This window comes from Urocitellus parryii, chromosome 2 (genome assembly GCF_045843805.1).
Source record: "Urocitellus parryii isolate mUroPar1 chromosome 2, mUroPar1.hap1, whole genome shotgun sequence".
Taxonomy (NCBI): domain Eukaryota; kingdom Metazoa; phylum Chordata; class Mammalia; order Rodentia; family Sciuridae; genus Urocitellus; species Urocitellus parryii.
Genome location: NC_135532.1, coordinates 39,361,689 through 39,380,409, shown reverse-complemented (window position 1 = coordinate 39,380,409; position 18,721 = coordinate 39,361,689). Strand labels below are relative to the sequence as shown.

The 18,721-nt window shown below is 35.3% G+C and overlaps 1 protein-coding gene across 1 annotated transcript; it reads right to left on the bottom strand.

Annotated features, from left to right (window-relative positions):
* Window positions 1-2,163: 2,163 nt before the first annotated feature.
* Med4 (mediator complex subunit 4) lies at window positions 2,164-17,393 on the bottom strand. Its single transcript, XM_026393692.2, has 7 exons — window positions 17,252-17,393; window positions 13,775-13,841; window positions 10,475-10,645; window positions 7,971-8,028; window positions 6,277-6,363; window positions 4,717-4,848; window positions 2,164-2,876 (listed from the first exon to the last, which is right to left on the bottom strand). Exons 1-7 carry the CDS (start codon window positions 17,374-17,376, stop codon window positions 2,704-2,706), a joined length of 813 nt encoding a protein of 270 aa, XP_026249477.1. The 5' UTR covers window positions 17,377-17,393; the 3' UTR covers window positions 2,164-2,703.
* Between the last annotated feature and the right edge of the window lie 1,328 nt (window positions 17,394-18,721).

The following is an 18,721-nucleotide window of genomic DNA, read 5'->3' as shown; positions in this document are numbered from 1 at the left end:
ATCCAATGCTTTGTTTTCATCTTTCCATGCCCTTTAAACACTCTCTACTTCCCCTTCCCTCAGTCCTTGATAACCACCTATTTTTTGCCTCTATGAATCTGATTACTACCTCATATAAATGTAACCATATAGCATTTATCCTTTTGTGACTCGTTTATTTCACTTAGCCTTAAGTCCTCAGGTTTCTTTCACACGTATGGTATGTTTCAGAAGTTACTTTTTTTTTTTTGGTAAGGCTGAATAATATTCAATTATGTGCCTGTGTCATATTTTGCTTACTCATCCAACCATCAGTAGACTATTATACAGATGCTCCTTGGTTTATGATGTTTATTCTAATAAACCCATTGTGAGCTGAAAATATTTTAAGTGGAAAATGTATCTAATACAGCTAACCTACAGAACACCATAGCTTTAGCAACACAGCAAACAGAATAAAGTTGCTGACAATCAGCTAACTTTAGATAAAAGGATTATCCTGGATTATCCAGCCTAGTATAATTGCAAGGATTCTTTAAACAGGGAAGAGTAAGTAGGTAGAACAGAGTCAGTTATGAAGCATGAGAAGAGTCATGGAATGAGGGTAACTTCAAAAACCTGGAAAAGAAAAAGAAACATCCAGAGCCTGCAGGAAAGAAAGCAACCCTATCCATTGATTATTGCCCAATGAAGCCTATTGATTATTGCCCAGTATACTGAGGTAAATCTGTGCTGTTAATTTAAGCCAACATGTAATGTGTTATAGCAGCAACTGAAAAGACAGTATCAAAAAAACTTAAAAAAATTCCTTTGAATGTATCCTACATTTTAAAAATAGTTCATATATAAAATATTACAACAGAAATCATATATACCCAGTAATTAAAAAGCAGATACATTTTGACATATTCCACGTAATGGGATATCTGCCAGCAAATTTATAAAGCACATATCCAAATGGAAAAATATTCCTAGTACTGTACCAACAAGGCAAGACTTTTAAAAAATTATTATCCATTCATAAAATATATTCCTAAAAGGAAAGAAATTCAATATCATGTTCTTAATTCTAGATAGCAAAATTATGATTTCTTTAAATGCTATGTTTTAGTCAGCTTTTGCGTCACTGTGATCAAAATACCATAGGAGAACAACTTATGGAATAGGGAAGATGCACTCTTCCAGGCACACTCCCCAGTGACTCACCTCCTTCAGCCATGCTCCACCTGCCTATAGTTACCATTCAGTCCTTTCAAACCTAATCAAAACGGTCTCAGCTCTCAATCATTTTACTTCTGAATATTCCTTCATTAACAGAAGCTTTGGGGGACACCTCATACTCAAACCATAACATGTTATTTTCTTTTCTAGAAATCAAAAGTAATAAAAAATTGAAAATACTGAATTCTCAATTCAAGATACAGGTTACTAACAAAAACATATAGCAGCATCTCGGGAAATGTTATTGTCATTTTTTAAAGAAAAGTATACATGTAGATTTTTCAAAAAATATTTTTTAGTTGTAGATAGACACAAAACCTTTATTTTATTTATTTATTTTTATGTGGTGCTGAGGTTCAAACCCAGAACCTCATACATGCTAGGCAAACACTCCACCACTGAGCCACAATTCCAGCCCCCCCATGTAGATTTTTAAAAAGAAAAATATTATATTACCTAATATTAATTGAACTAACTTTAGGTAAAATGCTAACAGTTTTCTCCTTTGTATTTCACTATATTTACTAACTGTTCCACAACAGAAGCTTAATTACATTTTACAGTGAGAAAAAGGACACACTAAAACTGACAAATCGGAAATAACTATACAAGTATCTTATTTAAATATGGAGGTTAACCACAAGTTAAGAGTGATTACTTTGGGGAATCTGGAATAAGATGAAAGAGTTAGTTTCTTTCTGTTCTAAAATCTTTCATACAATTTATTCTTAAAATCAGACAAGACTAAGGTAAATATTTTCAATTATTAAAAAGCATTTCTTCTAATACAAGTGTGGGCCTCTGAGAAACCTACCATTGACTGTAATTACTTGTTCAGATATATTCATTATATCATGTACATTTTCACTCCAGAATGCTATGTAAATGTTATAAAATGCCATTCGACTCACAACAATATCTTACTTACACTGAAAACATATTTAAATTAAAAAAGGAAACATATAAACAAAAGCAACTTTATTTACAAAAATTATAATAATTACAAACAGTACAAATTGAGGCAAGTTTTTCTTTTCTTGCAACAGAAGCCAAGAGACTTTACTTTCAAATGAGTGGTTTTATTCTGAAATATGATGCAGATTCAGTAATCCTCTGCTTTTTTAAAAAAATACCTTTTGAATAATTGCTAGAAGCCTATTAGTAATATGTACATGGGTCATTTGCCTCAAATCTTATTTCCGGAACTACTACATATAAATCCAGCACAACTGGAAGAGAACAAGGTAGGGCAGCACTGAACTACTGAATCATCTTTTCTTTAATAATAAATTTTGTTTAATCCCAAACATTTGTTCTAGTGGATTACAAAAAACGATGGGTTTAGGCTTTAAAAAAAAATCCACTTTGATTTTAATGTGCTACACAATTCCATCAGAGCCAATACTTACGTGGCTACTGCTTACAAGTAAGCAATTCACTTTCCCTGCTAGTGTTTAAGAAACAGAATTCTACAATATTCAATTCTGTATGCTGTCTCATGTTTTAATCAGAGTCACTACTACTACTTGAGGAGTCAGTTGACATAACTTCTACATCATCTTCATTTTCTTTATTATGTCCAGGAGGTTCCAACAAAAAGTCATTACTGTGATTTGGTGGTAACATATTCATTGACATATCATTTGACTGCCATGGATACTGCGGAGCAAGCACATCTAGAGAAAGAAAGAAGCATATAAGAACAGTTCTATTTGTAACTTATCTACTTCCTAATTATTCTTCCCTTAATGCAAATAATAATAAGTGAAGTTTTTAGGGCTCAAAATTAAAATACACATTTGGTCACATTAACGATGATCAAATTAAAAAAGATGAAGGAAAACTATGTTTTTAGAAACTAGGAACGTTTCTTAAAAAAAAACACACAACTAAAAGACTTCAAACAATTGACATATTTTTTCTTTTGCAAGACATTTACAATTACAACTCAAGTACTTCCTACATCTATATACATATTACATGCTATTATATGCAGAAATACTTATGTTCATCATTCATTTTTCTACATTATAAACAAATAATAAAATCTACACTAAAATTATATTTAATTTAGAATGAATGCTTTCTTAGAAGAACTGTTATTATAAATGATTCTGATCAAAAAGCAGTTGACTGACAATATGTGTATAAGAAATATAAGGAAAGGCCCAAGAAACATTGTATTTATGAAAATGAATAGAACACATAAATAGGTATAGCTCAAGACTAAAGAAAAAGAAGTCAAATGTAAGAGTTAAACAAGGGTGTTATAATATTAACTAGACAGGTATGCTAGTTGGCTTCAAATCTACTTTCCCTGGACTCTGAAACCATTTCTCTTCTGCCAGCTGCCACAATATCAAGTTTTGTCAGTAGAGGGCACCGGTGAGACAACCAGAGAACAGGGACTGGAGAGGGCGGGGGGGGGGGGGGGGGGGGGGGTCCCCCTCCCCTTTTCTTCTCCAGGCCTCAAGTCTCAGCAACTTTCAGTGGCATCCTTAAACGTGGTTTCCTGGTAGTTTTCACCATAATACCATAGGTGGATTCCCAGTTAAGTCTCCCTGGAACCTGGTGGGTAATTCCCTGCTTGTAAGTGCTGGTCTCAAAAACCTTATCTGACTTCTCTGCCACAGAATGACACAGCTGTACTAAAACCTCTCCTACTCTGTCCTTTCCTTAGGTCCTGTGTCTTGGGCCTACGTGAGGCAGCAGCTCCCCATGTCTGTTATTCCTGTACTTATTAAAAAAAAAAAAAAAAAAAAAAAGAAAAAACAGCTCTCTTGACAACTTAGAAATACCCTGCTATAGTTATTAATTCTTTCAATTTTCCTTCCTCAAATAACTGGTGTGGTTTGTCTCCAGTTACTAGATTGTAACTGGCATATAACCCAGTATAATCACAGTGAGAAAGATCAGGAGTACCTAAGATTAATATATGCACAGTTGCCCAAAATTTGTACTTTAGGTAGCTAAATAATGCATATAAAGCATTTTTAATAACGTAAGAATATCCTTAAAATGTAATGTTAAGCAAACAAAGCAGTATCTATAGCACTATTTTTAAAACAGTGCAAAGATCTAGGGATTTAAAAAAGGAAATAAAAATATTTAAAGTGACTGCTTCAGAAAGGATACATTTTTCCTTTTGACTTTTCCCACTTTACAATGTTCTGCTACATCAAACAAGTTATCTACAAAATATGTATTTATTATTCTATTTCACAACTACAAAAATAATGTTTAGAGCAATAACAATAAAAATGTAGAGGTCTAATGCCCGAGGAAAGTGGTGGAATATTAACAGATGAGAGAGAGAAACAGCTAAGACTAATTTCATAAGCTCCATGTAGAAATGAGTCTTTAAAATGGAATAGGCAGAGAGCAGGATAAACTGGCAGAGAACCAGCTATCAAAATAAATTGGTTAGAATCTCAAATGTTTGCAGTCAAACAGCCCATCACTGTCATCTCTGAAAAACATTAGTCTGTTAGAAAACATTCCTCTGATTAACATTACCTGGCAGTCGGCCTGCTGCAAGGGCATCTCCTGGTAAATGACCATTCACACCGTTAGTGGAAGGATTGTTCATCTGACCCAATAATCCACTTCTCATCTCTAAATCAGTTGGGTATGGTCTACGTGGGTCCCCTAAAAATTAAAGACTACTTTTAATTCAATCATATATAATTTTATATATAAATAATTGTATATAATTATTAATGTAAACAATTAATGTTTGTTGAAGTATTAATTTTCCTTGATCCATAATAAAAAACTCAAGCTACATTTTAAATTTTGGAATGAGGTCATCTTATCAATTGCCATTGAAAGCATAATAAAATACATGTTTTTGGTTTCTTCTCTGAATCTTCCCGAGAATACACCATTATCTATATGAAACAAAATGAGAAGATAGTCATTTTAGAAAACATTCCAAATGACAATTTAGGAAAATTATACTGCTCTCAATTCTTAACTGCGTTTTCCAGTTAAAAAAAAAAGATATATATTCTGAGGGAGAAGAAATCAGGATACTTTTAAGATAGGAAGGACTCAAATGTTTATTGGAAGGGCTGTCTAAATTAAAACCTTTTTCTATCTTTTTGATCTTGTCATTTAAAATAATTACCTAGTAGACTATCAGGAGCAATGCCATTCCCATTATGAAAGCATACTAAATGGCAGTCTGGGGTTGATAAAAACAGGGTCAGATTTGGACCAACTTTTTAGTAATGTTTCTTACCAACTCCAGATTACTCCCCCCCAAAATTGTATTTCCCTTCATGCTTTTATCATGGTAAAACATCAATTTCAGAAGTTGAGATAACACTCTTATTCCTCCAAAGAAGCTCTACCATAAATCTCTTATAGTTTATCCATGGCCAACGTAATTGCAGCTTGTTACTCTCTTTGCTGTTTCTAATTATTCCAGCTCTTTCTAGGCCTGTTGTGTTTGCTATTGGGTGCTCAGCGCTTTGTCTAAATTTAGCACGTAAGAGGGTTGAGATTGTCAGTTTCTCAGACTAGATTCTTTGTGAAATCCTAACGGCTCTTAAGAATTAGCTTCTGGCCAGGCTACGTTTTATAAGCATATAAATCTATTGCTTAAGAAACATCACATATTAACCTGTATTTTTTAAGTTATTAACTACCAGAGATTGAACCCAGGGGCACTTAACCACTGAGCCCCAGCCTCAACCCTTTTTAACTTTATTTTGAGACAGGGTCTTTCACTAAGTTGCTTAGGGCCTTGCTAGGTTGCTGAGGCTGGCTTTGAAATTGAGATCCTCCTGATTCATCCTCCCAAGCCGCTGGGATTTCTCATAAGCATGTGCTACTGTGCCCTGCTACTTTAAAAAAAAAAAAAAAAGAGAAGAAATACAGTTACTGGTGTAAATGGCTTTATAGAAAACCAAATTTAGAAGACATATATTATTTATAAGACATTAAAGATATGAAAACATCTTCATTAGCAGATGTTTTTAAGGATAAACCCATTTTGGATTTAAATCTACCTTTGTATTCAGACTCCTAAAAATTTTCAAAACCACATACAACTAGTAGAAGTATTTTTACCTGGAACCCAGGTCAGTGGGGCACACACGGCATTGCTTGCACTGATCCTATGTGCATACTTAATTATTTCTTCAGAGGAGATAGCACCTGAGGGTGAAGGGGACAATGTGACCATTTAGTCTAATAAACATACAAGTTTAGAAATACATGTACAATAGTCACATATCATACTTAAAATATCTGAAAATAGAATAATCTCAGCTAGCTGCCTTCCCAAATTTTATTTACAGACATATGCACATACATATGCATGTTATCTTGAGTAATCTTGTTCCTTAGTTTGAGTAATACACAGTTACACATAGTTTCAAACTAAGGAACAAGATTACTCATTCAGCAAAATCAACTGACAGAAACAAATTTGGGAGAATAACTATGATAATGCTCAATAATTTAATTTCAATTATTAACTACCATCAAATATCATTACTCTGGAAGCAACAGTGGATAAAAATTAAATTGAGAAAACAGTGTTTCATTTCCCAATGTCATCTAAGCTATGAAATCAGCAGACAGTTCATACTATTCTTTGTGATTAACATGGCTCTAAGCTCTGAACAGACCCAGAGAAAAGTATGCAACATATTTATTAGATGAAAAGTTAAGTTGCTGAATATGTATAGCATAACCTAATTTTTTATTTTTATTATATGTGCATGTGTGTATTTGCATTTTTATTATACATATTCACAGATCTAGGAAAAAAATCTGGAAATACACACACCAAATATCATCAGCAGCTACCTCTGAGAAGTTAGAGCAACTTACTTTTCATTCTATAAACTTTAGATCTGTTTCCATTAACAAAGTAACTGTGTAAGTGTATGAAAATTTTGAGGACTAAAAATAACTCAAAACTATGGACTAGATTTCAGAAAGTTAGTCTCAATCACCTGTTTTGGAGATTTGTTTCCTACTAGAGAAGCCTGGCCCATCTCTCACAGTATATTAGCTATTTTTTTCATATGTAACAGTCAGAAAGTTAGTTCCCAAAGAAAGAGGAAAGAAAATTAGACAATAAATCTGAGGTGATTAAATGTAAATCAAGTTTACAAGTCACGAAAGGCAAGTAATTTGACTTTTTTGGAGGGGGTACTGGGGATCAAACTCAGGGGCAATTGACCACTGAGCCACATCCCCAGCCCTATTTTGTATTTAGGATTGCTTAGTACCTAACTTTTACTGAGGATGGCTTTGAATTTGAGATCCTTCTGCTTCAATATTTAAAGAAAGAGAAAGAGGGATAACAAAGTGGGAGGCCAGGGCAGGAAGGCTCTCTGGGCTCCTACATCACTAAATATGGCTTACATCTCAAAGCTGTTGCTAGCTCTGACTTCAAAATATCCCAATATAAATTGTCCAATGGACATTCTCTTTCATTCTCTCTATCCTGCCCTCCAAGATCCAATTCAAATCCCACTTCTCATTTCCTTCTCAACAATTTTATACACCATTTATTGTACATTTGCATATACAGCCATAAATTGCCTTCTATTATTGTTTCTTATCATCTGATGTGATACTTCTACCTCCCTAAGGATGCTTCCTACAGTGGTAGAATATCACACACTTTAAAATGAAAACTTATTGGGAATCTTTTCAACAGCAGCAAATGATTACCAGTAATATTCTCATCAGCTTCTTGAAACAAGTACTCGGTTTCTCAGGTCATCCAGTCTTGCCATGGTACTAACCTTTTCTTGCTTTTTCTATTGACTTGAGTTTCTCTTTTGCTTGGTAAACAGCTGTTGCCTAATTTAAACAACATTAAAAGAAGTATGATTTATTTTCACCTTTGTCAGGCATAGTTTTGGGCTTAATTCACAAGATCAATTATATTCACTGGAAAAATCTGCTAAATTTGAAAATCCCCCAAATTTATTCTTCATATTCTGAAACACCACTTGATATCATTTAAGGTAGTTATATTTACTATAAGAAATATTATATTCATGAACCAGCCTGCCACACACAAATAGTTGTTAGAAATAAGGTGTAAACTGAATGATTTGCTAATTTGTTTTGTCATTTATCATCTCTGCAAAAGAGACACAGATCATGCATTTAAAAATTTCTTATTCTTGGGGCTGAGGATATAGCTCAGTTGGTAGAGTGCTTGCCTTTCATGCACAAGGCCCTGGGTTGGATCCCCAGCCAAAAAAAAAAAAAAAAAAAAAAATACACACACACAGAATTCCTATTCTTGCACCTAATTGAAGGATAGATGTTAAGTTTTTCTAGTTTACAAACAACATTCTTGGATTAATTTTCTTACTCATTTATACATCACCTCAATATTTAATGACTGTCATCACAAAAGCAATACCTCATCACCCAAGGTACACCAACAGACAAAATAAAGTTAAGCTAATATATGCATATCCTCAGCTACAAACACTGTGGTTAAAAGTTATGAAGTCAGGGGCTGGGGTTGTGGCTCAGCAGTAGAGCGCTCACCTAGCACGTGCAAGGTGCTAGGTTCGATCCTCAGCACCACATAAAAATAAATAAATAAAATAAAGGTATTTTTAAAAAGTATGAAGTCAGAGAGATCTAGGTTTAATTCCCTTCTCCTTTTTTAGCCTCATTAGGCAAATTACTCATTTCCTGTTTTTCTTCATTTGAATACTGGCATAAATTGTTACGAAGATTGAGATAATGCATATAAAATGAAAAGAATAGGGACTAATACCTAAGTACTCAATTTGAGTTGCTATTAATTATCTAACCAAAAAAATCCATTCTCATGGTACTTGTGCACATAATCATATTTTCAGAAATCGAATCAAAAGAATTAAATCCAAGCTAGGCATGGTGGGGTGTGCCTATAAATCCCAGCAACTTGGGAGGCTAAGGCATGAGGATCCCAAGTTAGAGACCAGCCTTAGCATTCAGTGAGACTCTGTCTCAAAATAAAAAGGGCTGGGAGTAGAGCACCCCTGAGTTCAATCCTAGCATATTAAAAATAATAATAAAAGAATATAATCCAAAATTCTGAAAAACCCTTTATCTGCAAGGATATTCCTCAAAACATTTGTTATAACACAAATTTAAAAACTAAACAAAAAGGATATAATTATATGGAAAATGAACATTCAAGTTGCAAGAAAAAGTACTTGAAAATCTGTCAGCACCCTGCTAATTACAATAAGGTAAAATACCAAATACAACTGAAACTCAAAGGAAATAGGTCAAACTGTGAATGGTGGCATTATACAAGCTGTGGGATTAAAGGTAATTTTTCTTTCTTTCCAGTTTTCTGTACTTTTATAATTTCTTTTGATAGTCAAATATTACTTTCAAAAGAAAAACAGATTTCATTATAGACATATTTTTTTAAAAAGCATGAGGGTGTTTCTTCAGTAGGGTTGGTTAAGTTATCCCTGAACTGCTCAGACTACATACTGGAATCTGTTTTGACACATTTTTGAAGGGGTTCGACAGTGATAAGAATGCCAGCAATGACTGATCCATATGAAAATCAAACTCAGCTGTTTCTGTATTACCATAAAATTGCAATTCATTAGTTAGTATTTAGTGAACAAACTGGACCAATAATAGCAAATAAGGTCTGGGTTTGTGGCCCAGTGGTAGAGCACTTGCCTAGCATGTGTGAGGCACTGGGCTTGATTCTCAGCACCGCATATAAATAAATAATGTAAAAATCTATCAACAACTAAAAAATATATATAAATAATAATAGCAGCAAATAAATTGCCTCTTCAAAATAGTAGCCAAGAATAGCAAAGGAAAGATTAAACATCTTTCACAGATTATCTAAATCCCACCTGGTTTAAGATAGAAGACCAAATCAATTAATGTAAATTTATGAAATTTATGAAAGTAGTACATATTTTACTGATTTTGAAATATTTTAAAAACTGCAGATTTAGCCTGTTAACAATTAAAACTTACATTAGACCAGGATAAAAGTAAAACTTCTCATTTCTACAATTCAATATTATGAAATCTTTAAATCATGAAAATGTAGTTAGAAAGTAACAATTTTACTACTAATTTTCAGACTATCTGAAAATAGTAAGTATAAAAGGAAATGATAATGGCCTTTACTCACAGAATGTCACTTTCAGACTTCGAAAGTCAAGGTTTTTGCTCTTCAGAATACTTACAATAGAGCTATTTTTCAGAAATAAATTAATAACATCCCTTTCTCTTTAAGAACCAACTGCCAACTTACCAGTATTTGTTCTGCTTCCTTTAGTTGTTTCTGTAGTTGCTGAATATCACTGTCTCTCTTTTCTACTTCTTTTTCTAAAACTTGCATTTCATGATGGATTTTCCCCTGATTAAGTGCCAATTTCATTAGTTCTTGAAATTCCCCATCCCGGTGAATTAATAATTCCAGGACCTGTCATGTAATAGTTGACTGAATCAGACAATAGAAAATTGAAAGGCTACATTTCACTGAGACAAAGAATCCATTCCTGAATTAGCCAGACTATAAAATTTTAACATCTCTGAAACAGTATGTTAATAATAAAAATAGCCTACCAATGATTATTTTGGGAAGCAGATTTAATATCAAGATTTTCTACTTTTTCTGATCTTCTTTCACGCAAAGTAAAACTAGTCTTTCAGAACTAGCAATATGCCAAAATAAGCAGGTTTATTTATTTCCCAGAGAAGAAAAAAAATTTTAAGTTTATTCTTTAAAATACAATGTAATGATGGGCTGGGGTTGTGGCACAGTGGTAGAAAACTTGCCTTGCTTGCATGAGGCACTGGGTTCGATCCTCAGCACCACATAAAAATAAATAAAGATACTGTATCCATCTACAATTAAAAAAATATTTAAAAAATACAATGTAATGAAGTTCTTCCATTATTTGGTATTTGAGATGATTTTAGGTGGCACCAAGAACTTACTCTTATAATTATACTTTGTATGAATATATATTAGAAAAAAAAATAACTGCTTAGGATAAATATGGTCTAAAAAAGAGTAATTTCAAAGTACAGTAATTATGTGCATAAATAGGTGCTAAATGGATAAGGCAAAAGGCTATGAAGGTTAAAATGCATAAAACAGAAAGTCTGGGGTTCAATTTCTAGTCTCTCATTTACTAGCAAGTGTGACTTAGGAAAAGTCACCAACTTCTCCAAGCCCGAGAGACTTTACCTCCTCAGACTTACCCCGCTTAGAAAAAGGGATAAACTAGTAGTACCCATCACATAAGTTATTTGAGAACTCATGATATAAGGGTCTCTGTTAAGTATACAGAGAGCTTGGCAAAGGCTAGTTACTGCCATCACTACCTATTACAGAATTAAGATGCAAGTCTTACTTTATTTAATAAAACCTCAGAAAGGAAATGGCTATCAAAAATCCAAAATCAGGGCTGGGGATGTGGCTCAAGCGGTAGCGCGCTCGCCTCGTATGCGTGCGACCCGGGTTCGATCCTCAGCACCACATACCAACAAAGATGTTGTGTCCGCCGAGAACTAAAAAATAAATATTAAAAATTCTCTCTCTCTCTCTCTCTCTCTCTCTCTCTCTCTCTCTCTCTCTCTCTCTCCTCTCTCCTCTCTCACTCTCTCTTCAAAAAAAAAAAAAAATCCAAAATCAGGGTTGGAGCTGTAGCTCAGTGGCAGAGTGCTTGCCTTACACATGTGAGGCACTGGGTTCAATCCTCAGTACCACATAAAAATAAACAAATAAAATAAAGGCATGCTATCCATCTACAACCACCCCCAATAAATAAATAAATATCCAAAATCAATTTTTAAACTATTTTTAAAAATTCACTGAAGACTAATATCTGCAGGCATGCTTTTTCAAGTTACTTTTGACATCAAATTCCTCTCATTTTAAAGAACCTCTACCAATAAAAGTCAGAAAATTAAGCTGCAAATTCTATTCATGTATTAAGAATATTTCAAATAACAACTTAAAGCTTTTTCTGGGGTAAAAAATAAAATAAACTATAGTATCTAGTAGACCAATAATTTCCATTTTTCCCAAGTCACAGGAGGTAAAAGCTAAGTTTCCATTTCTATCAAAGCAAATAGTACACATTAGTTCCATGACAACTTTCAAGAAGTTTACAGTTTGACCTAATTTGTATGCTACTAGAGAAAAACATTCTCTCTTCAGTTTGCTCAGCAGGGAAAATTTATTCAACTAAAGTCAGAAAACCCAGGTTCTAGTTCCACTTCCCATAACCACTAGTTCATTTGTTCACCCTGGAGCTCAATCTTGCAGGAGGTTAAACTGAAGATCATTAAGATCCTTTCTAACTCTAAGGTTCTATATGAAATTATAAAAATTCAAATAAAACAGTGGCTAGAAAACTCTCAAATGGGTATATGCCTCACTAACATTTACAAGTTTCAATGAAAATAACACAGTAATCCATAGTCCTAAGTACAAGAAAACAATTGGCAGAATTGCTACTCCTTAAAAACTTTAAGAAGGTTAGTGCTGATTATACAGGTCTTAGTTCTATTTTGATTGCATTCTGAACAATCTCTGTGTGCCTGATTCATAGCAAGCATTTAATAAGTGCCTAGGAAATAAAGTCAGGACTTAGATTTCATTTGCTGCACACAGGGGTTGAGGTTAAATTCCTACTTAATCTCATAGGTATTTATTAAAAGACTATTTGAAATGAGGTATCTTAATACAATAAATGTGTTTAATCTTTTCTTTTTCTAAAAACAAAACAAAAACCATAATACTGCATCCCTAAGGTTCTCTCACTTGTGGCCTTATCTGAATTCCCTCTCCCCTCAAAGAAAACAGGTTCTCTAACACTACTCTATTGAGTCATCAAATTTCTCTGCCCTCAAAGCATGCTGAAAGATAAAACAAAGATAATCATGAGGCAGATGATGGGGAAGTCTATTATACCGTCTATTATACTGTCTCCTCTTATATTTTTACCTCTTTTTAAAGAAGGTTAATCTTCCCCATTAATTTTCTGTTTAAAATGACTGTGGGGAAAACATAAATTTTATTATTCCTTTAAACCTCCTAAAACATTTCAGAATCAGAAAAAAAAATCTTTGCACTAAAGAAAACTGGAAAGTATTAAAAAAATAATAAAAACTACCTGTAAATTCAACACTCACAAAATAACCTGTATTTACAGTTGTATGCTCTTGTATTTCCATTCATTTTCAAGTTGCATTAAAGGGAATCATGCATACAATAAAGAGCTAAGTTTATGAGAACATTCCTTTTGATTTAACAAATTATTTAAATTTCTATTTAACAAATCTTTGTTGGCTAATTCAAAAGACAAAATAAAAATCTATAACTAGAATTATAAGGGTAAATAATAAAATATTTTTAAGCACAATTAAACTTATGTGATATAAAGGAAATATTAAAGGTTTCAAGAAAAACCTTCTGTTCCCACACAAAGTAACCAAAGATGGGAAACAGAAATTCTCTCTCTCTCTCTCTCTCTCTCTCTCTCACACACACACACACACACACACACACACACTCTTAATTAAGAAAGAAACCACCTACCTGGTTTTCCTCTCCAGACTGTAACAATTTTTGGTTTCTTGAAATAGCCAGCATTTCTATAAGTTCCCTAAAACAAAAACCAAAAAAAAAAAAAAAAAAAATTGGCAAAGTAAATACAATAGAAATTTCCTTAACTGCTCTCAAGCCAACAAAGTTGGTTCAATGTACTCACAGCATGCTGGACACTCATGGCTGCTGCCCTGTAGTGACTATGTCTTACCAGCCGCACTGAGCTCTCACCAAGATTTTGGCTGTGTGTGTTAACTTATTTATACAAGTTTTACTTATTGCCACAGTTATATATATCCATTACATAAATGCCAATAAAATACGACTATGAATAGAAAGAAGCCTTTCCATTAAACCTAAGCTGAATGCTTATAAAGATTCGACAGAGGTTTGCAAAGGACAACTGTGAAGAACCAGGGAAAAGTCAGAAAAGCTCAAGGAAAGTCTGCCTGATGAAAGGCTAAATTCTCATTTCCCTTCAAAGAAAACCAAGTAGAAAATGTGGACAATGCATTATGAGTGGAAAACACCTACATCAGAGGTCTGCAGGCCAAATTGAGCAAGCTGCAGTTTTTGTAAACAATGTTTTCTTGGAAGACAGTTATGCCTAGTGACTTATGTATGTCCTTGATTGTTGCCCCTCTACAAGGGTAGAGCTGAGTAGTCTGCAGGATGGACCATATGGCCTGAAAAAGAATAAATACTTACTATCTGACCCTTTACCAAAGAGCTTTCTGACTCCTGTCTTATATGAAAGATAAGCAATGAAACATAAGTTTTTGTTTTAAAGTAAAACAAAGCAATTAAGGAATGCATGAATCATTTTTTAATGATTCTCCACTTTAACTGAATTTACTAGCTAAACATCCACGAGGTAAGAAGGATGCTTACATATAACAAAACTCTCAGTGGTAGAGCCTTGCCTAGCATGTGTGAGGCACTCGGTTCGATTTTTAGCACCACATATAAATAAACAAAATAAAGGTCCACTGACAACTAAAAAAAAAAAATCTTTAAAAACTCCATCTTAATAGATATGCCAATTTTCCTATATGAAAATTAGTATGAAATTAGGAAAAATGTAACAGGTGATATTTTGTATTACTTTCAAACTTTCTGATATTTGGGAGTTTTCAAAATTATGTGAGAGAGGACAGCTTCATGGCTACCTACCTGACACTGCTCTGGTTAGACCTAGTGTTTGAACCTTCTCCTTAGCTGCCACAGTATTTTTACCTGCCTTCCTTTCCTGCTAGCTTCATACCATTTTTCTGACTGGTGCCAAGTAAACTGAATTCTCTCCACTACTTCCCCATATCATTGTGTATGAATTAATTAATGAGTGAAAAAAGTGGATATGGAAATGCAAAGTCTTCATTCATTCATCTACTCATTCATCAAATATTTATGTGCCAAGCATTTGCTTGATGCTTAGGTTATAAAAATGAACAATAGTACTTAAATTCTAATACAGAAGACAGAAATAAAGCCAGAATGATAAAAGTTGAATAGAAAATAAAGCAGAGTGTTAGGTGAGTTGGACACTTAAACTGAATGGTCAGGGAAGGCCTCTCTAAGGGAATTTTTTTTTGAGGCAAGATATGAATTAAATGACAGGAGCCAGCCTTGAGCTCTGGGAGGAAAGAATACTGAACAGAAGACACAGCTAATTCAGTAGCCCAAAGATCCTCTGAACACTGAGGAGAGGGATACTAAGTGAAAAAAGGTAGGTTTGTAGGACTTTATAGTCATAGTACTGGTACATGACTAGTGTTTCACTCTGAATGCAAAGAGACACTGGATCATTTTAAACAAGGAAAACTGTGACCTGGTTTATACTTGTAAACAACCACTGAATTGACCGTAATAGGGCCAGGATGGGAAGCAAGTTAGGTATTGCAGGCAAAGATGATACTAGTTTTGACTAGGGTGTAACCTTTAGGATTTAGTAATAAAAATGGGGAGAACACGGACAGATTAGGATATAATTGGAAGGCAGAGCTGACAGAACTTGCTGATAAATTAAAGTGACATTACATGAAGAATTATATCAACCTTTTGCTGGACCCCAGAGATGAGTAATAGATGATAACTTCATAAGAGGTGCTTTCAGGTACAGTAGTGGTAATTAGGGAAGGGAGAGTGTAGTGGGAAATGGAGAATAAGTCTTTTCCTGTTTTTCTTGCAAATCTGGGAGTAAGCATTTATAGAAAGTCTTCCAAGGGCTCACCTTAGGCATAGGAGTCAGGGGGTAGGGGAGCTAAGATTTAGTGCTGTTCCATAGCAGTCCCTAGGACAAAGAAAAAACTTCTGTCCTCCTTAATTATGAAAACAAGCTGAAGGAACTTCCCTGCCCATTCTCTGGTTATAGGTGTGAAGGTAAGAGCCCTGTCCTGACACAGAGGAAGAAGGTCTATTCCTGGCATAACAAATTAGAATCCAGAAACCTTCCCCCAGAGACTATAATTAACATAGAATTTAGAGCCTATTTTACTGGTGGCACTACACTTCAAGTAAATTATAGGTAAATAATTAAGAGCCTGGTGTGGAAAACTCAGGACTCCTATCAACATGGTTTCTAAAGGACAGTAAAGAATACACAGTAACAATGTCCTTTACTTTTCATTATCAGCTATAGATATCAGCTGTAGATAAGCGTGATATCCTTTTCTATAACCAGCAGTACAATGGATTTGTTTACACCAGCATCATGATGACCATATAAGTAAAGTTTTGCATTACAATGTTAGGTAATAAATTTTTTTCTGCTCCATTATGGTCTTATCAGACCACCAGTGCATATAACCATATTCAGTCCATCTGTGGCTAAGGTATTGGCACTTCAGCTCATTGGACAATGGTACTCTACCAAATATCATTTTTAGTAGGAAAGTGATATGAGATGCCCTTTTAAACACACAATCTAATATTGGTTATAACAGAAGAATAAAATACAGAAGTATGAAAGCAAGTAAAACTGTTAGGGGCCTGCATGACAGTGGGATAGGAATGAAAGGGCAAATCTGGAAACAGAAGTAATGCAATTTAACAACCATGTTAAAATAAAGCCGTTAAGAAAGCCTCCAATTTGAAAGGTTTATCGTGAAAGGTAAACGAATATGGACAATGACATCCCATTTATCTCCTATCTCTGCCACACAGGCAACACTTCAGCCAACACAAACAACTTTAAATTCCACCACGTCGGGCAAACTCATGTTTCCAGGCTTCGGCACTTGCTGTGCCATCTCCCTGCCTCCTAATGGGTCTGGCGAACTCTTCCCAAGCAGTCCTTTCCAGGAAGTCTGCCCTGACCACGGCCGGAGCAGGTACCCGGTCCCTGTGCTCATCTTTCTTCTAACAACAGCCCCTGTGCCCGTCCTTGTTTACACATCTGTCTCCCTCTTGACACTGAGCACCTCCACTGCCGGAACCTGCTCTATCTGGGCTCTCAGGCCGGAACATTACCTCGAAAGGACCTCCAGGTCTTCAAGAGCAGACAACAGCCGCTCCCTCGTGCTGTTACCGCCAGACGATACCGAGCCACCCGCCAGCCTTTCTTTCTCCTTCTCTCCACTCGAAGAAGCCGCCATGTTCCAGCGGGCCAGTAACCGAAGCATGCGCAATATGCGCTGGCGCCGCGAGAGGCACGCTGGGAAAGCGGAAAAAAGGATCGCCGAGGCGAGGGGTAGAGAGGCCAGGCCAGAGCGCCCTCTTTGCTTCTGGAGGTGCACTGCGGGCGCCGGCGCCATCTGCTGGTTTAGGGAGGGCTTCTTGGATCTAAATTCTGGGAGTAATTGCTGGACCAAAACCAGGAGACAGCGTGGGCTGGTTCTCCTGGGACTTCTGTTTTTCCAGCAGCAATAAGAGGTTTCTGATCAACAGGTTTTAAGCATCTTAGGGAATTACTTAATTGTCTACCTTTTGCGTCAGTTTCTTCATATGAGATGGGTCTCCTCCGTATTAACCTCTCTTCAGTCTGTAACTCCATCATGTTATTCCAACCCTCCTGTTGGGCCCCACTGGGAGGCTGCGGTAGGCACCTTAGAACAGGAACCATGTCCCCTCCACCCCCCAGGAAAACCCAGGTGGCATAAAATTTACCGTCGTTAACCATTGTAAATATAGTGCTAACTGGGTATTAAAGACATTCCTACTGTTAAGCAACCATCCATCCCCAAAACTCTTTTTTCATTTGTAAAATTGAAATTCTATACTCATGAAACACCAGCTCCCCTATCTAACCTCCTTACACCCCCTAGCCACTACTCTATGAGTCTGACTACTCTAAGAACCGTGTATGAGTGGAATCACAGTATTTATCTTTTTCTCACTGGTTTATATCACTTAGCATAATGCCCTCAAGGTTCATCTGTGTTTCAGCATGTGTCAGAATATCCTTCCTTTTTAAGTTTGAATAATATTCTATTGTGTGTGTATGCATGCACGCGCATGCACACACACATACACTCCATATTTTGCTTATCCATATATCTGACAATAGACACTAAGTTTGCTTCAACGGGTATTTTGTGTGTGTGTGTGTGTGTGTGTGTGTGTGTGTGTGTGTGTGTGTGTGTGTATTCATTCCTGGGAATGGAACCACCCAGGAACACCCTACCACTGAGATACATCCTCAGCCCCAACACCCATTTTTAATTTTGAGACAGGGTCTCACTAAATTGCTGAGGCTGTCCTCTAATTTACAATCCTTAGGAGTCACTGGGATCATAGGCATGCACTACTGGCCCTGTCACTTCTGTGATTTTTATGATTCAACTCTGTACCCATACCTCTCCCAACAAAATGTTTTGATCATTGATGGATGATTGTTCAACTGAATGAGTCAATATAGTATGTGAGTGGCAGTTAATGAAAAATGTAAATAATTGATACAGCACCGATTTAAAACCAGAACTGGGTGTCAAAGCTAAAAAT